Source organism: Rhopilema esculentum, chromosome 9 (genome assembly GCF_057945365.1).
Source record: "Rhopilema esculentum isolate cy_ngs chromosome 9, ASM5794536v1, whole genome shotgun sequence".
In the NCBI taxonomy this organism is placed as follows: Eukaryota; Metazoa; Cnidaria; class Scyphozoa; order Rhizostomeae; family Rhizostomatidae; genus Rhopilema; species Rhopilema esculentum.
In genome coordinates, this window is record NC_142823.1 from 7,991,464 (window position 1) to 8,011,466 (window position 20,003).

General features: G+C 37.7%; 2 protein-coding genes across 3 annotated transcripts in view; both read left to right on the forward strand.

The window, feature by feature from the left end:
* Positions 1-7,699, forward strand: part of LOC135689287 (uncharacterized) — a 29,754-nt gene extending 22,055 nt beyond the window's left edge. For both annotated transcript variants that reach the window (XM_089109880.1, XM_089109879.1), the window contains 8 exons: positions 222-359; positions 776-913; positions 1,494-1,542; positions 2,199-2,287; positions 4,078-4,129; positions 4,852-4,937; positions 5,568-5,687; positions 7,093-7,699. In XM_089109880.1, coding sequence (XP_088966006.1) covers positions 222-359; positions 776-913; positions 1,494-1,542; positions 2,199-2,287; positions 4,078-4,129; positions 4,852-4,937; positions 5,568-5,687; positions 7,093-7,167 — 747 coding nt within the window. In that variant the 3' untranslated portion in view covers positions 7,168-7,699. The remainder of the gene's footprint in view (positions 1-221; positions 360-775; positions 914-1,493; positions 1,543-2,198; positions 2,288-4,077; positions 4,130-4,851; positions 4,938-5,567; positions 5,688-7,092) is intronic.
* A 2,106-nt stretch (positions 7,700-9,805) lies between these two features.
* LOC135689290 (1-aminocyclopropane-1-carboxylate synthase-like protein 1) lies at positions 9,806-13,558 on the forward strand. Its single transcript, XM_065206467.2, has 3 exons — positions 9,806-10,177; positions 11,028-11,402; positions 12,194-13,558. Exons 2-3 carry the CDS (start codon positions 11,045-11,047, stop codon positions 13,270-13,272), a joined length of 1,437 nt encoding a protein of 478 aa, XP_065062539.2. The 5' UTR covers positions 9,806-10,177; positions 11,028-11,044; the 3' UTR covers positions 13,273-13,558.
* Positions 13,559-20,003: the final 6,445 nt, after the last annotated feature.

Consider the following 20,003-nt stretch of genomic DNA (forward strand, 5'->3'; position numbering starts at 1 on the left):
CGACGGTGTTTCAGCCATAGCAAGTTGTCATGCGCCGTGGTGTTGGAGGAATAATTTTTGTAAAGCAGAACTTGTCAATCTCATGCAGCTTCGAACTTGCCTAGATTTAGGTACAAGTTTGACACTGGTTTGTTAATCGAAATAAACTTGTTTGAATGTTTTACACGAAACATATTTTGCACGACGAATTAGCTATCTTAAATTTGTGTTCTTTTTTTAAGAGAGACGGCTGTGGAACTTACACGGTTAAAAATGGAATTTGCTACGAAGGTCATTGGATGTATGATCTAAAAGACGGAACAGGAACTCTTACCTTCCCCAATGGGGATAAATATGAAGGAGCCTTCATCGAAGACAAGGTATTATACATTTGTAAATATGAATATATTATCATTAGCCAAAAAGTGTTGAAGTGTTTGCTTAACTAGTATGCAATTTGATTTTATGTCAGTTTGGTTACAAGTCATATTTTTATCTTAAATTTTTATTACAAGGACTATTCCTAAACTTAAAAACATCTGCGAAGTATTCAAGGTGTATTTGCTTTGTTTATGAAATTTCCAAATTTTTTACCAAAGTAAAGGTCCACTAGAAACTTTGGTTTGTGGGTATATTTGATACTTACCGGAAGATATCGTCACAAAAGTATATCTAGTGTATATGTTAAGAATGACTTTATTTTCTTTATAGTCCTTTTAATGCTCTGGCTGCCACAATTCTACTAATTAGAGACTTCGACTTTTCTAATCTGTTGCTCAATTTTCCTCCTTTGAAGAGATGCGGTGAAGGTACTATGAGTTATAATAATGGGGGATGTTACACTGGGCGATGGGAGGATGATAAGAGGCAAGGTCAGGGTGTCATGGAGTTCAAAGATGGCTCAAAGTATGATGGAAATTGGACTTCAGGACAGGTACAGAGTAATTTTCAAAACGTTTTGTTATCCTTTTAACTGTAGATGCCCATTCAGGAATTTAATGTTAATGGCTACAAATTGTGGAATAATTGGTACGAGAAATAAGTAGCTTCGTAAAACTTTGGAGAAATTAAATAGTTCAATCTCAGTATATCCTTTCTAGAGTAAAGAACTAAACAGTCATTTTATTCTAAAGCAGGACTGATTGATCGTAGAATGAGTCAAGATAAGGCAATTGAAATATGCCAAGGCATTGAGATAGAGCGGTCAACGTTAACACACGAAAGTCTGAAACAGTGAACTCAACTTGTCTTGTGTTGGGATTTACAATGCTGCACTTGAAACTCAAATATAATGAAAGTCGTTACCTAGAAAGCGTTGTTAGTACTTTGTCTTATAAAAGGTTTTGTCATTTAATGCACGTTATATATGACTGTATGCAAAATACGCACGATTAAATGAGAATATGCAGTTTGAATTCTTTTTATGTAGTATTTAGATTTCTGTTGAGCATTTGGCCTTTGAGTTTTCATTCTTTGTCAATTAAGACGTTTAATGACCTGTTTTTGACCAACAGAGGTCAGGGCAAGGTATCCAGTCATACCCAGATGGCTCTGTTTATGATGGTAAGAAGATTTCTTTGTTTCTACTCTTATTGAAAGCCGACTATTCGCTGTTGTTGATAGTGCTTTCATGTAGGCATTACAATTTGTATGAGTGACCAGTTTATAGAGAAGGCCAATTAAGTTGTACTATTTTGCGCAAAATAAGTGTTAAATCACGTGACATTCATGTTTTAAAAGCAGCCTATCAACGATCTGGACTGCCTTTCGAGGAATTTGATTCCTGTTATCGCAAATCTTGTTCAAACAAGTAAAGTGTCTTGTCGTTGAACAGCGCTCAGTTTCATGGTCAGTGAAAGTCTGAGACCATTTGGCCGCCCTATTCACCCGTAACTTGACCATTCCACTTCGTTCGAGTATCATTTCATATAGTCTCAACCTTTCTTGAAAAACTAGGCAAGTCTATGTTCGATGAAAAGTTAAGCGCAAACCTCAAGATAACTTAGCTGTAAACTGCCTATACTTTGAAATATTATCAGTAGAATTTTAACTAATCTTCAAGGACTGCAAAATAGGCCTCATTGTAAGGCGATTATATATCATATGATATTTTCGTTAAATTTATGCATAAATCATAAGCTTTTCGTAGTTATTAAATAGGTTTGATTCAACAGCGATAGATTTTCAACAATTATTAAATGAAAAATCATCAATCGTAGGAGAATGGCAGTTTAATATGTTTGATGGCACAGGCACCCTTGAGAAACCAAACGGCTGGAAGTATAAAGGCCAATGGAAACACGGAAAGGTATTTTCGTCAATTCACTTCAATTCAATTCAGTACATATACTTGTGGATTCAATTCCATGCATGATAAATATATTTTACTGGCATTAATGCAATTATTTATTGGAGTAGACTAAAAAAGATGCAGTAATAACTACAAAACAAGGTGTTCATGAATTTTTGTAAATCTATTAAGTAAGAATTAATCAATTTTTAATGAACAACTTTTAATAACCAAATAAGCTTTGTATCCCAATATTGAAAATAGCACGAATAAGCGAGAACATGTCCTACTTAGGTTGTAGTACTTTTCGCCCTACACTCGCCAGAGTAAAAACGTCGGATGATGTTCAAGAAAGTAGAAAATTTATATCCAGGTGTGGATCGAAAGTAACACGAGAGGGAAAATAGCGCGTTTGATTGGTTCTTTGATTTTGACCAATCGCAGCCGCTAACCTCACATCTAGTTGAAGAGTCCCAGAAAGAAAACGAACTTTTTTGTCTGCACATGTCGAGATCCTTTGTTTTAATGTATACAGATTCCAAAACTCCTAAATGAAAAACCACCTTGCTTGCCCAATGATCTTAAATTTGTCGTCACTATATGTTTTGGCGCACCCTTGATTCTTGAGTAAGTGTTGACCTATGGCCGAATCACAATTTACTATAATATGACATGTTTCCGCTTTTCCGTGCCATTTTCAATCTTTTAATAACGGACACTGCCAAGCAACGAGTAACTAATTTTGTTCCAAAATTTAGTTTCTATTGTCGAAATCTTGTAGAAGCAACCTCGAGACAGAGAAAATTTCCCTGCGACAGTCACTTTCTTTAACGGGAATCTCCCTCCTCCTCTATTAAGCAATAATTTTGCCCCACAGCTGACACTAATATTTATATTTCATTGTTTTCTTTTACGGTATTGTTTATGCTTAAAGGCAGTTGACATGCATAAGTACAGCGAATCTAAAAATAACCTAGGCCAAATTGGTCAGAGCACGTGCACAAGAAAGGAATTCGAAACTGCTCACGTGAAACCACTGCGCGCTGCTCTAGGATTTCACCGATTTGCAAAAAAGGCAGAAACTGTTCACATGATGTTCACATGAACATCGCTCAACATTTGTACAGTGATGTTTGGTGATGTTTAGTGATGTTGAATTAGGGTGTTAAAACGCTCTCAACAATTCGACGCAACATTCGTTGAGCGGTGAACTTCGGACTCTCAGAGATCCAAGACAAGTTTGGAAGATGAACTTCGGATACTCTTTCACTTTAACAGTAGCTGCCTGATGATTTCCTAAGGTGTGCCATTACGATTTATAAATTCAACTTCTCTCAACCTCTTGGTCTGATCTGAAATCTTGACACGCTGAAGCCCTTTCTTTGGCGCGCAAAATCCAAGTCTAGTGCGCTTGCGCCGACTGAACATTGTTGTATGGGGTGTTAAAACGCTCTCAACATCTCTCAACAACACCAAACATCACTGTACAAATGTTGAGCGATGTTCATGTGTTCAATAGAAATGTTGAGTCGACCCGCTGAACATTTTTGAATCTGTTCAAACTCCACTCAACATCGCTGAACACCGCTCAACACCACTCAACATCACTGAACAGGGTGTTAAAACGCTCTCAACATTTGCACTCTACAAATGTTGAGCGATGTTCAGTGAAATGTTGAGAGCGTTTTAACGGGGCTTAAGCCTTTTTACCTGTGTCAATGCCTTTAAATGACCCAGCTTGCTGATGTATAACACAGGTTGATCTTTATCTTTATTTCATACAAGTTACTCTGCCATTGTTATTTCAGCATCACGGTACAGGAACCTTGACAGACACAGCCAACAGCTTCAAATTTCAAGGTACCATCGTCAGAATTGTCTCTTCTGTTTGCTGTCTTACATGTGTATATCATATCGTGACGTCAAGTAGACACATTCTCAATACCCTGCTCCTTACACACGATTAACCTTTCGTTCAAGATCTGTTTTCCTAAATCTCAATACGCAAATGAAATCCGCCTAGCGTCAAAGAAGTTCAGAACAGAAAAACTTTTCTAGCTGATGCTTGCTAGCCCGATCAGATCTATTGGCTGTCATCTTTCCAGAACGTTATTACGCAATCCTCTTTAGATACATTTTGAAATTCTCTTTGATATCATCCAGGGCCAGCTGCTCACAAATATCAGAGGGGTGTTTATCAGATTTTCTTAGTCCTGCGCTGCATAATGCAAACCCCCGTTTCACAATTTCTGTTTTGGATTTAGAGATTGTTCTTCGCATGTTATACATGGTACCAAACATTGTGATATACAAGCAGCTTTTAGTTCAACGATCGTTGATAATTTTCACGTTTATGACGTTGCAATGGAAGCTTTTCCACTCAAAAGTTGCGGTCGCTAAGTTCTAGATTGTTTAAATCTGTGCTGGATTCGATTTGAGGGTTATTTGGAAAGGAGTGTACTGCTCTTTTTACTAAGAACTGTGTTGACCAATCCAGCTGTTGTGCGATTGCTGCGTTCCTTCGTCAATTCATGTCATGGAGTTTGCTCTTTGCCATTTATTATTGTTTTTTTCGGTTAAAGGTGAATGGCAGAATGGCAAGAAGCAGGGAAAAGGGATCGAATTGATTTACGGGATTCTTTTTGAAGGAGAATTCAAGAACAATAAAGTAAGTTGTGCAATGCATCACTTAACATTGTTTCAAAACACGACTTTCTGTTTCTTTCCAAACCAGAAATATGTCAGGCTTTGATTTTAAAGAAGAAATTCACGGGCGAGATTATTATCTATTAGTTAGCTTGTCTTAGAGCGTTTAGGGACATGTTCGCTGCATTTCATCTACCAGCCAGCTGATGGATACTTGGGCTATTTTTAAATTATTTGTTAATTCATCAACTGATTTTCCCGTGTGTTACTTTGCATCCTTAGAGGCAATATACAGGCCTGTTATGGACGTCAAAAAGTAATTTTCAATGGCGTTCAGTTCTCACAATTAGATCTCTGAACCTGCTGTTTTTAGTCGAAATTAAACAAGTATGTGTAAATTCGGTGCTTATGATATCCTCGTTAAAGTTTTTTAAATCGAGAGCCATTTTGTGGCGTTAAGCGGGTTCTTTAGCGTTATCTTCTATACAACAAACATGACATTGCCAAATTTTGTTTCATCCTATACGGAGCTCGAAACCGTTTTCTTCTGATTATAGCTTCTTGACTTTGTTACAAAGCTGTGTCTAGGATGGTGGGACTTCAGTAAATCGTTGCGAGCTATTTGCTAAAGTTTTATTGTTTTGTCTTGTAGCGAGATGGACGTGGGGTTGAAACTGCGCAGGACAAGACAACGTATGAAGGTCATTGGAAACTGGGTCAAAGACATGGAAAGGGAGCAAAGAAATTGCTGAATGGAATGGTGCAACATCAGGTTTGTGTTCAGTCCGTCTTTTTATACTTTTGTGTTGTATGTGCGATTGCTTCAAATGCTTGTTTAATGTTCATCTCATCATAGTTGGTATCAACCCTACTCAATTGATTATATTCAATCTATACTCTAGTGTCTCTAATTGACGCCCCACCCCCCCCCCCTGTGTATTAATTTCAGAAGAATTCTCCTCTCCCCGTCGCCTATTAGCACCCCTCTTATATTAAATTTTACAAATCTGTCATGACCAGAACACGCAGAATATTAAATGAAAAAGCGATGTGATTTATAAAAAATAGTAGGCTCCTGTTTGTGAGAACGAAACCCGCAGATTGAGGGGAATACTCTTAAGACACTGCCTTTTAATTAAAAGATTTCCCAACATCCACCACTCCTTCTTTTAGCTCCCCTTTGCTATTGAAATTTGCTGACATTTTTTTGAAAATTGGCCAACACGAACACCCCCTTCAATTAGCCACCAACTTCTATTGAAAACTGGCCGACATGAATACCCACCCCCTTCTATTAGCACCCCCTTCTATTGAAAATTGGCCGGAATGAACACCCCCCTTCTATTACCCCCCTTCTATTAGAGACACTAGAGTAGTTAGAAGTTTAAGAAAGTAGTTACGCTGTTTAAGAAAGTAGATTTTATAGAGTTAGAGCCGACTACACACTTACTTATTGGTTTTGTCATGTTGGATGCGTCCCCCACATCTGCAAGATTGATCCATTTTTGTTTTAACACATTCGTGACATTTTCCCCCCTTTTTCTAGTTTCGACTACATCTCGGATCTGCTTTTACACTGCTTGCCTTAGTTATTTTACGCTGCAAAAATTATCAATAACTCACAGGAAATAATCACAAGATAATCTGAACTATCGGAAAAAAATCTGAAAATTATAATGGACAAGTCAAGAAAATAGCCGGAGTAATCAATAAATATTCAATTAACCAGAAAATGATAAGAAAACAGCCACGAAGCTATAGCAAAAGACAATGAAGAAATAATCAGAAATGCCATGCAACAATCAAAATTGTTGGAAAGTAACCAGGAGATTAGGAATAAAGAAATATTAAGATCGTAATCGAAATATGGTCAAGTAAAGGAAAAATAATAAGTATTGATACGGTTATTATAAAAGCGAGTTTAAGTCAAGGGTATAGTCACGGGAGTGCGAGTAATTTTTAATCACGTGACTTGTGCGGAGCCAATTTTTTCAGATCGAGGTTAATACACTTCTTGTCTTTTCCGAGGCTAATCTGCATACTCTCCCGTAGGTCCACTGGCAAGCCCGCGTAGCGGGCTTCGTAGGGGAGCTAGTTTATATTCTGTTCTACCTAGTATTTCTGCACGTTGCCAACTTAGCCGTGATCTCTATTATTGACCATATCTTCTGTTGCAGGTTTGGCATATGGGATGCTTAATGGACTGCCCTGTTTTGGTAGCCAGAGAAGTCCCGCCTCTTCAAAGGTCGTGATCGTAGAATATTTGTTATTAAATTTTGGCATTTAATGTTTATTTTAAAATTTGCCTCATCGATGGCCGTTTTTTAGAAATTTTGGCAAGGCTAACATTATCCCCGATGCAAGCCAAGCTACAGAAAATTTTGCTATGTTTAGGCGTAGTTGTTCTTGTCTATTTATAAAAAAATTTCGAGGAATTAAGCAGTATAGGTTCTGAGTCGTGAAACTTTTCCAAAACCTGCAATGCTAGATTACACTGAATATTTGATACTTGAAATAAGTCTCCAGCTATTCACTAAAGCTTTCATACCTTGTAAAAGAATGACATGTGACAATGAAACCAAGACATCTTGGTATAAAAATCTAGTATAAGTTAATTTTCCAATATTATTCTCAAATTGAAGGAAAGAGAACCTATATCTTGAAAGGAAATTTTGCATAATTTGGATTCCTTAAGATTTATATCTAAGAAATCTTGATATGTCATTCAACAAAGGATTTACAAGAATGAGCTTGGGTTTCCTCTTGTTGGGGTTCATTCTTGTTGGGGTTTATAAAAGGAATTAAATGTTTAATTTGGGCATTTTTATTACGTCACATTCTATATTTCTATTTAGTCCGGGATCTTTGAAGTGGGATTAACGTAAAGGCATTGTGTCCATAGTAAAACTAATATTAGTATCTCTGAAATTAAAGGGTATACATTAGTGCTGAATCTAACCCCCTCCCCCATCCAACATTGATTAGGTGCGGGGGATATAGGGGCGGGCGAAAACCTTTCCATGCTGATCACAATAAGGCAGGGTCCCCTGTATAGTTTCAACTTCTATGGACGATTTTACAATCTTCTAATGAAATGCTGACATGAATTCGGCTGTTCTGTGATTTGGCTGGTTTAGGCAAAGCTACTTGTACGTTGGCTGAGGCATTGGTAAGAAGAAAAAAGGTGTAAAGGGCTATAGAATTGATGAGAGGGGGGCACCATGGTTGATGATATCTTTGCGGTCTAGCACAGTCAATATCCCGCAGTAATACGGATCCTGTTTATTGTGAAAATGTTGTTCAAATTTCACGAATTTTGAAGGCAGTTGATATGCCCAAGTGGAAGGGGCAGCTGAAATCAAAGGGGGGGGGTACCTATCCTATACTTGATTGGTTTAGGCTTAGACCGAACTCCACCCTTCTAGAACCCAGCTACTTGTGCGGAAACACTGCTTCCTTCAATGCCAATCCATTTTGTCGTTCTGTAACTCAAATGGAAAGGATGTTATCGTGCTGGAAGTTCCAATAGTTTACTAAATGTATTTTTGTGATTTTCGTATGTTGAAAACAATTGTAAATATGGGTTTCCGTAGATATGTATTGTTATGTATTTCTTGGAATAGCTAATTTTGAAAGCTTATAACAAAAACAATTCATATTCTCGTTTAGGTCAAATTATTAGTAGAGTAGTTAAGAAAGTAAATTTTAATCAGTTAAGCTGGTATTGGTGCTACGCCCTCGTGATTTATTTAATTCTGTTATTTGTTAACGAGCTATTGAGGAGAATATCAAAATAAGTCTTTTGATCGACAGAATTTCAAGATATCAATCTTTATCCAGTAAATTACTTTTCCTGCAAGCATACTTAGATTATAATTCTGTAGACAGGGCCCACGCCACGAATATCAAGGTGGAGGAGCCAGGTTCGCACTTGAATTTAGTGCTTCAAAACGGGGCCTCGTTGTAAATATTTTTTCTTACCAAAAAAGGGGGGGCCATGACCTCTCCGCCCATCTCCTCCGGTGGCGTGGGCCCTGGTAGAACGGAATCCTGTTTTCAAAACTATTGCGACAAAACGTTCAAAGTTATGAATGACATTTGGCATCATCATTAGTTTATCTTTTCCGTATATTTCGTCATTCCGGTCATCTTCTTCTTTTACAAAAATTCCCGTTGTTAAGTTCTGGATCATTCGAATACAGCCGGCTGAAATGTATCAACTTCAAATGTGTGATTAAAAGTCTTTACAAAAATCGTAGTCTTGGGCTTGAGAATTTTAGTCGTTATATATGCATTAAGATTTGCGATATTCATTTACAATTTCATCTTATGTGCAATAGTTTATCAATGTTGGATTGATGTGGTTGACAATCGGATAAAGAATGTTCTTAGAGAATATGGCTGCAAAAATTGAGAAAGGAAGAGCAACAACAGAAAGGCATTGTGAAAGATAAACCATTTTCATTCTGGGAACTTGAATAAAGTTCATCACATGCCGTTTTTGGAAATAAAAATAACAGTGTCTGGAGACTGGAAAATGTTGGCAAGCGAAGAAAACCTCACCAGGTTTTTTGTTTGTAATTCTTTCAATCGTCTTTTATTTCTAACTTGTTTTTAAGTAATTTTTTACACCAAAATGGCATTATAGAACTATGATGGCAGGGTGTTCCAAGCCATTTCAAGAACAAATATAAAGTATCACACTACCAGAAAAGCCTCTTTTTATACGTTTTTAGCCCCCCCCCCCAATTTTTTTAGACCCCCCAATTTTCTCAACGCTCCGCGGTGCCTGAAAGACCTATGATTTTTAGTAAATTCTTGATATTATTAGAGGGGGCTGAGCTCCCAGTTAATGCGGTTTCTGGCCTGAACTAGTGATATAATTTCACGTTCCCCTTTTAAGAGTGAATAACCAACTGATGTCGCGCATGCGCATTGGGATGTGTTTCATGATTTTATTTCAGTTCGTGTAGACAAATGCTCGGTTGAGAAAAATAAGAAAACGTTTGAAGGCAGATTTGGTCTTTGTAGACTCGAAACGCACGTTTTTGTAGCAGTGAGGTTGATTTTTTCTTTTGCTACTTTGCTTTGCTGTGCGGGCAAACGACCTTTCTTTGTTCCCGCGACTTGTTTTGAAGAGGCTACTTATCTAGAACGAGGCCATCGGAATATTCTGTGACACGACCAACCAGAACTAAAAGTGAAAGAAGATCTGAAGAACATTAAAAAGTGAGAAACAACAACAAGAGAATCTATATTTATGTATGTTCCCTCACATTTTAGCTCTACATCTGATAAATATGCTTTTTACCCTAGGATTTAGGGAATTGTCAGGAAATGTCTGCGTGACCTTTTTGTCCTTAAGAAGAATTGCTTGCTGGTGACCATTTCCATTGCTTTCGTTCCACTGTCACTCATATATATGCCAATGTACATATACACTGGTTTTATAAGGATCTTAGTTCGCGGCCTAGCTCTTGATGTTCCTTATTTTTAAACCCCTTTGGTCGAAAAGCAGTAATAAAAGTTTTATTCGCTCGCTAAAAGAAGATTAGAAAGACAATTGATATATGAACAACGGATATACTTTAATTTTTCATTCCTTCTTCATGTAGGTTCCGTTGAAAGTGGCTCCTTATTGAAAAATTCACTGGATACCTACCATAGTAGAATCAGTAAAATTGTAAATCATAAATTTAGCACTTAAAGTATTTAGACTCTAAACTTACAATTCCATTGCAACTAAATGCTTAGAGAATGTCACAGTAAATTATAAGCACAGTATACAAGCCAAAAAAGAACAGGGAAACATTTGACATTTATTTTGTTTAAGTAAATAGGTAATAGTGAAACAGCAGTGTCAGCATTTTTTGTACAGGATAGCAGTTCTCAGCAAGATCTAAAGTGTGCACAGCCTTTTCGGAATATTTTGTGTATGCAAGCCATCTTTCACCAGTCATAGTCCTAGGACTAATTAAGTTTGCATTTCGAATCTAAGCTTGCAACACTACACCACTGTAGCTGTAAGTTCTCTAATGCTGAGCTGAGTGTGTATAGCTAAATATGATCAGCTTTGTTACATCAGATATTAACTCATTTGCCTTTATTTTAGACATATCTGTTTGAAATATGGCATCCTACATATCAAAGAGAGGAGAAAAAAGTGCCGATTTAGAGAACATCCTTTTGGAATGTTTTGAGAAAGTAATGTCAAATCCTTTTGATGGTGAGAAAAACCCTGCTGGCATCATCAACATGGGTACCAGTGAAAACAAGCTGGTTGTGGATATCTTAGCAGAAAGATTTAAGAAAATTTGCCTTGATGGTATGCCTCAATATTACATGCAATATGCTGATATGCGAGGACTGCCTGAGTTCAGACAGTCACTGGCAACATTTCTAAACAAATACATGAAACCTGACGAGCCCTTTGAAAAAGACAATTTGTATGTGTTCAATGGTTGTGGATCAGTCATTGAAATGCTTGGTAAGTTAGTAGACTTTTAAAATCAATAAGTTAGCCCTTATTATAGGCTGAGCAGCAAAATAGAATGCTGAGTGTTTCCCTAAGATCCATCTTGTACCAACTGAATCAAATCCATGTTGAAAGGGCCTTGTTATGTAATTCAAAGGTCTTTGATGTGTTGTTCAAAAGTCAATATAATCAAAATGGTGTTTTGAAAATTGTTGTTTACCAGTGTTTTCTATATTACTCGATGTATATTATAGGCAGAGCTGTATATGCTGTTATGATTATTTTCATATATATTTACACAATATACTTCCATGTGTCTGAAAATGCTTGTATATATTTCTTCACATGAAGAAAGACATATTTAGTTGTTAATCCATTTCTTGCAATAGTGTTGCTTCTTATTCAATTTAAGTGGGGTGAACAAGCATGTGCTCTGTGGTCAAGGGAAAGGAATAATTATGTGCATTTCTGCTTTAATCTACGCTTTAATGCTTTAATATCAGTGCATACTCTATTTGCAATAGATGCCTGATTTTGGGTCATAGGACCTTGCAGACAACTTTTAACCATGAAGAAAAAACTGTCATGAGACAGGAGAAGATGGCAACTGTAAAACAATGTTCTAGTACACTAGATTTATGTGGTTCGTTTTACACAACTTGTCCTCATTTGAAAAATCTGTGCTTTATACTTCTTTTTATATTCTGAATTGCATGTATGCAATAGTTGCAAATGTAGTTTTCAATTTATTTGATATTTTTAATTAGCTGGAATCAATTTATTGTTTAAAATTGCTTTTATAGGTTTTGCAATCTGTGATGATGGTGATTGCCTTTTGGTGCCAGCACCATATTATGGAGCATTCAAAACAGATTTAGCCTGCCGAATGGGATGTGTGGTATATTCAGTTGATCTTTCGAGTGAAGTGAAAAAAGAATTTGGGGAGAAGGAGCCATTTGAGTTGTCGGTAGGACGCCTTGAAGAGGCTTTTGTCAAGGCAGAGTCTGAAGGACACAAAGTTCGTGGCATCATTCTGGCTAACCCAAACAACCCCCTTGGTAACATCTATACAAAAAGCCAGATAGAAGATTACCTCAAGTTTGCAGCTAGGCACAATATTCATGTCATACTTGATGAGATCTATTTTTTGTCTATATATGAAAAGGAAGCTCAATTTACAGGAGGTAGAAGCATTGTAGGTGCTATAGACCCAAAGCTGCTTCATATTGTTTGGGGTTTCAGCAAAGACTTTGCAATGTCAGGATTCAGATGTGGTCTGGTGCATACAGTAAACAAGCAAGTTGAAAGGGTCCTCAATGCAAATGCATACTTTCAAAGTGTTCCAACTCCCGCGCAATTCATGCTGCAGTCAATTACTGATGATCATGATTGGCTGGATAAGGTTTATTTTCCAACAAATCAAAGCAGATTACTGGCTGCTAAAAACTTTGTTTGCAAGGAGCTGGCTGATATTGGGGTCCCAATTTACCCATCAGCTGCTGGTTTATTTGTATGGGTAAACTTCAAAAGTTATGTTAAACCATTGTCACGAGAAGGGGAGCTAAAACTATTAAATGCCTTCTTGGATAATGGTGTTTATATTTGTCCTGGTGTTGCATTCCATTCTAAAGAATATGGCTGGTTTAGGATTATCTTCAGTTTGAAGCAACATGAGCTTATTTCAGGCATCCAAAGAGTCAAAGATGTTTTACAGAATATCAACAGAAATGAAAGTGGGGCTGGAGAAAATCTTGACGAACTAGTTGTCAATTTCCAGAGATTGGTAAGGGAAAGTGATTGGCTAGAAAATAACACTGCTAAAAAATGGGTTAAAGAAAATCCAGAACTGGCTGCCAAGTTTGTAGAGCAGAAGTCAGATTGATTCAAATGAAATATTGTCTCTATTTTGTTTCTGTTTTCAGTGAACTTGACAGGGCACAGATATAGTGCTAATATAATTTATAAATTATTCGAGACAGTTATGTTTTTAAATCTTAAAGGAGAGCATTATAAATGCAATAGCATTTGTCACTAGATTTTGAATGATTGACTCAAAGATTGGAATGAGGATGTAAAGCATGTAATTAACATGATCTTAAAAAATGTTTTATGAAAGGTGTTATTTTTACATGTCTATAACAAAGAGAATGATTGATTTAACTGATTTACTTTGGTGATTTTCTGTTTGTCCATGATTTAACCTGCCTATATTGTAGAAATACTCACCCAGGTGCAGAAAGAGCAATCGAGCTGTGAAAAAAGTCACATGGCAAATGAATGTAGGCCCTCAATTGTCAAAAAAGAAGGGGAATCGACTTGTGACATTATTTGTAGAACCTCATATAATCTACTCAACTTGACTGCAATAGCAGTATCATAAAATCTCTATTCTCTATTTCTTGATGGTTTTAGCATTTCCCCCTTTTTAAGTGATTTCACAGGTCAATTCAATCTAGAGAATTCAGCAATTTTGTGTTTGGGGCTGTGTGATCACAGCTTTCTTCGATTTATCTTAAAGCCGCAGAGGTAATTGATTGTTACTCCGAGAAAGGTCTTGACGACACTTTTTTGGCAGTTTCAGACATCACTGTAAACCAAGTTCAATTTTGATCAAATTAAGATATTTCAAATCTGACCAATTTGGTAAAAGAAGTACCATGTAAAAACAGACCTGCCAACTCGCCCAGTTTCACAAAGAGACTCCCGGTTCGCCTGCCTTCTCCTGCTCTCCTTGTATTTTATCTATTTCTCCCGGTGTCTTAGCATTTTTGAATTTTTCTTCCTCGTGGTTTCTCAAAAATTTATCACGGCAGTGATGAAACTGCCTGGCACTACCATTGTTTTGACACAGAATAGTTGTTCTGACATAGTAAATCGTAAGAATTAGCGGTCTTTTCCACGAGACACGATATTTTCTTAAATGACCAGCCTTACTTTCATATTAATGTTTGCTTTCTTTGAAGTGTAAAAGTTAAGATTGTGTCATGAAAGTGAACAACTGACGATGCTCACAATGATTATTCTTCCTCTTCCAGAGGTATCTCGGTCTTTGATCTCTTGCCTCAAGTTAGATGGATCACTTTCTGATATTTTGGCAATGAAGACACATTACCCAGTGTCCATAGTTCCTTGCGATAAATGAATACCCAAAGAGGACATCATGAAAGTTGTGAAAACTGCAACAGTCACTAGTCAGACATCTTAAGAAATGACTAATTAACATTTTAAGCAACTGTATTAATACCTAAATATGTCAAGGTGCTCCTGTCAGTCATTGAAGGTGCAACAGGGACAAAAATACATTCTCCCTATTTTTGCATTTACCCCCAAATTTTTCTAAAAAATCTGGTTATCTTCCAATTTTATATATGTACATTTTTGCAGGTCTTTAAAAATGAGGTAGGCAAAATTTGTTACACTGTGTCATTTTTGGCATTATTTACCTTATTACACGAAAATAACGTTAACGCCAATTGAAAGAATCTGCGTTAATTGAAACCCTGTTGATTTAAAAAATACTCTTTTAACATTTGAATGTCCACATTATCGTCTGTTTCCGCATCTTTCATCCGTTATAATTTTCATTTTGCGCAATCTCTAGTATTCTTTCACTCATCAACGGGCTCCGATCGAGGGATACTCGACCTCTTTCACTTTAGCCATAAAAATTGACAATTTTCAGACTCACCCCACGTGGCTGATACATTCATTAGAATCTACAACCAACGTTGACTTTAAGTTTTTCTTGTAGTTTTTTTGTTTCATTTCAGTGCTGAATTTGAATGAATTTCGGTACAAAAATTTCAACTGGCATTGAGAATTCGCGTTAATCAAAAAACCATTTTAATATTTTAGAATTTCGTTGATTTGCGTTCATTACCACACATTTTGAAAATAAATCTCACTATTCGCATTGATTTGTGATCGCATCAATTTATTCCTCGTTATTTAATGTATCGTGTTATTTTTGTATACAAAATTATCTATGGCTTTTTGGGTGTATTCTTGCTTGCCTTTTTGATACCTTTCTGACTTTTTATTGTATTGTATTATTTCAATATGGTATGATGCTTCCCCATATTTTAAATAGAGTTATTCTGATAAACAGGGAAGTTTCTGGAGAAGAAGTCTCTCTGTTTCATTAGGAAGTGTCCTGTGTGTGGACGAACTTTGTTATGGAGGACAAGTCCCTTGGTTTCCCTGGCAAGTGTCCTCTGTGTGTGGACGATCTTGGTTATGGAGGACAAGTCCCTTGGTTTCACTGGCAAGTGTCCTCTGTGTGTGAACGAATTTGGTTATAGAGGACAAGAACCTTGGTTTCACTGGCAAGTTTCCCTTTATGTGTGGACGAACTTGGCTATGGAGGACAAGTCCCTTGGTTTCACTGGCAAGTGTCCTCTGTGTGTGGACGATCTTGGTTATTGAGGACAAGTCTCTTGGTTTCACTGGCAAGTGTCCTCTGTGTGTGGACGAACGTGGTAATAGAGGACAAGACCCTTGGTTTCACTGGCAAGTGTCCTCTGTGTGTGGACCAACGTGGTTATGGAGCACAAGACCCTTGGTTTCACTGGCAACTGTCCTCTGTGTGTGGACGAACGTAGGTATGGAGGACCCTCGGTTTTACTGGCAAGTATCCTCTGTATGTGGAAGCTCTTGGTTATGGAGGACAAGACTCTCGTTGTTGTGCGCAAGTTTTCACAAAGAGACATCCTCAGAAGAATTAAAGATCCAAGATCGGTATTGGTACTGTATTTTTCTGTCTTTGCTGACTTCACTGGTGGGTTTTTTTTCACTTTTTTGTCTCTTCAAGTAAAACGATTTTTTCTTATACAGTTTTGCTTAGAAAGTCTATGATGAATTGATAGTCGTATTGCTGCTAAGGTGGTATTGTAAGGTGGTTTGGGAGGTTTGGGATCCTCGCGCGTGGTGGAAGAAGGCTATTGCTTCTCTTCTTAACCCCTACAAAGGCGGTTGTGGATATATTTATGATCGTCTTTGCGATTGGCGCACTGACAGCCCAAATATAAATGGTCCAAATGATGAGAGAACGCAGTCTTATGATTGACAATGGTAAAATATTCTGAGGACGATCTTACCCTTATTTGCTAACGGTTTTTGTTTGGTAATCTGGAATAAATATTAACCATCAAAAATCTGTAATCTACGTACAGAAATACCCCCAATCTGTGGATCCCCAGACCCCTACAGCCCCCTCAGTTATTCTGTAAGCGGTTGAACGCATATCACGAAGCTCTATGTTCAGGCCCGTCGCTAGCTTTTGTGCTCAAGAGGGTTTTCCAAGTAACATTTGCCGACAAAGTGGTTGAACCATCCTCTATTTGCCAACGATTTTAAAAATTTGCCGACTATGTACCCCTGAATGGCCTTGCGTGACAAAAGACTCATCTTTTTGCAATAAAATTTCATTTCAAGTGGGGTGTCACACCCCCACACGCTTCCTATAGCGACGGGTCTGCCTGTGCTTAAGTCTTTTACGTTGTTCTTCGTAGTATTAGCTTGTGCTACGTAGCATATGTAATGTAGCTATTTCATGCTAAAGACCAGGTTTAACAGTTTTTCTGATTAACGTTTTGTAAAACTCAGACTCAGAAAAATTATGTTTTGTCTAGCATGGTAAGCGGCAAACGAAGAACCGCGGCGGAAGCTCGAAAACGACGTGAATGAGGTTTTAGGAATCCCAATGGCTGGTCTACTCCGAAGTGCGAAACAGAGACTGTTGGCGTACGACCGTTTTACGTGCCACGGTAGGTCAGGGTCAGCGCTGACCCATCCATTCTTAATGATGAAGACTCAGAAATCCAAAATTTGTTGCAAAAATTAAGAATATTGGACAAAATGTAAGATTTTCGTCGATCCTGTCCAAAAGCCTTGTATTTTCATACATTTCTCTGAAATAAGAACATGCTCAATCCTTTTTACTTAGACTCCGTTTACACTGTGCCGGATAAAATTTATCCGCATAAAAGTTGTTCGGATTGATTTGCGTTTACACTGTGCCGCACAAATTTTGTCCACCTGGCCCTCCCGTTTACACTGTGCCGGATAACTGCAGTCACATGACCTAAATCATGCACAGAACGCCCAAAATGAAGTCTTCTCTGGGCAACAAAATAATAACAAAATTCCCGCCAACGTAAAAAGACTTCATTCTCTCTTCAGAATCATCTGCTTCTCTTTTAGACGAAATCAAAGATATTGTCAATACAAATTAAGCCTATTTTATTTTAATAGTTTGTTCTTGAAACAAAATGACACTGAACTAGCAACGAAAGTAGGAAAAGCTGACAAGGATGCCAATTTTACGTAGACTGGCAAGGTACTGCACTTTTAACACGAGTATATATCGACAGCAAGGCAGCCAAGATGGCGAAAGGTCTTGATTGGGAGACAGTGAAAACTAAATTGGATGAAATAGCCAATCGCTTTCGAGCAAGATACAACGTGAGTAAAATTTATCCGGATAGAAGCGGTTACACTGTACCACATAGCTATCCGAACTAATTTAATCCACTTTCCTAGGTGAACTAATTTTGTTCGGATAACCGCTCTTAAATTTGTGCGGATAGCGTGGGTCTAGTGTAAACGCGACGCCTATCTGAACTAATTTTGATGCGGATAAAATTTATCCGGCACAGTATAAACGGTAGCCTGCGCCGCAGACCCAATCCTCCAAAGAGGATAGATTTTTGTGCTTCTTGACAAATGCTAAACAACTTCGACATATGTAATCCGAAGTAAGATGAACTTTTAATGGCAGATTGTTCAAATCGTCAATTATTCTTGTCTTCCCAACTATAAGATTTCGGTCTTGAGGTTTGCCAAGCTCATTCAAACAAACAGTACAAACGTCGATCTCCGTTGCGGCCGCCATTAAGTTTAGGTCAACAATGCGGTGAGCAGCGCTGAGCGCACAAATTATCATGTTAGTTCCCAAGCCTTTGCATATTTTAAGGCCAAACAGAACAAGCTTCGGGTCAATTGTTCGCAGACCCTATTCTCTTTGGAGGATTGGGTCTGTGGCGCAGGCTATATAAACGGGGTCTTATACTCGCAGGAATATTTATCGGAAACGTCGGACTTCTGAAATTTGTAAAGGAAATTGGTTCTCTGGTCTTCCTTCAATGAAAAGGAAGAAAATTAACATTATGGTAATAGACGACAGATCATTAAAACGAAAGTACCATCTGAAATACTCAACATTATGAACGGCTCAGCGCATCAGTTCATTGACCTAGTTTCAAAGAAGAATAAAAGACTAGTTCATCTGGCAGCGTTCTGGTGCATCGTCCGAGGCAAATGTGCACGTTTCTCTGTTTTTAACTTCTGCTTGCGATACCACTTAAGCCCAAACGTAGCAAGATCGAATATGGGTTATGCAAAATAACTTTTGACAGTGATTATTCAAGGACCGCGGAGCGTATCAAGCCCTGGCCAAACGAGCCATTATCCACCCAACATTTAAACCAACATCTTTCTCAACAATGTTGGGAGTTGTTAGGAAGGCTGGCCAAACGATCCAACAATTCACCCAACATTTGGCACAACCGTTTTTGGAATACTCGGATTGAGTCCAAGACGGCCTAAGCCTGCCATCCCTGATCTTGAAAGCAACGCTTTTCATTTCCCCAAACCCCTATTAATCTCCTTTACGGCCTCGTCGTACTAATCTTTACTCACCAAATCTCTTTCTTTGTACTCTTCCATTATCCAATATTCTTCACTTCAGTCATCAAAATCAACTCTACGCTCTTCTTCTTAAAATTTTGATCTCTGCTTCACAAACTCAAACTTGGTGCGCAGCGCTATTCACATTTATAATTTTTTTAAAGCGCTTGCGTGAAACCAACAAATGTTGGGCAACCCGGCCAAACGAACCAACAGCACCCAACAACACCTTGAACAATGGGAATTATTTTAATCACCAGCCAACGCCGTCAACATTTTCGACCAGTTTCAAATCGATCCAACATTTAACCCAACATCTTTCCCAACTATGTTGGATGACCCAACATGGTGGTCAAACGACCCAACATTTGAGCCAACATACGAAAAGAGCATGTTGGCTGAAATGTTGGCTGAAAAGTTGTCTCATTTGGCCGAGGCTTTACAGATTGAGGGGGCTCAAACTGTTCTCAATTTATCAAAAATGCCCTAAAGAATAACAAAAGAGTTAACAGGATTTTGCAGATGGTTTGGGTATGTGTTAGGTTATATCGTTTTTCGATGCACCTGTCTTCCATCAGTTCACTTGGTATTTCCATCAGATCAAGCGTGTGGCCCTCTGCCTATTTACTATCAACCTTTCCAAAAATGACGCTACCTCATCTCCAAGATTGCAAGCATCTCCATTCGTACCACATATTACATATTCTGCTGTAGGAACAAAACTTGGACTAACCCAGAGCCACTCCCTTTCTGATCATGTTTTCCTTTTTTTCTCATTACTACGATTGTTAAAGTTTTATTTTGTAAAAACAGGCTAGCCTGTTGCAAACTACCTATGTAATAGTGAGATTTGTAATTGTAGTTTTAACTGGAATTCAAAATGAAAAGTTTCCATTATCATTATTATCATTCTCTTAACAGTTTGTA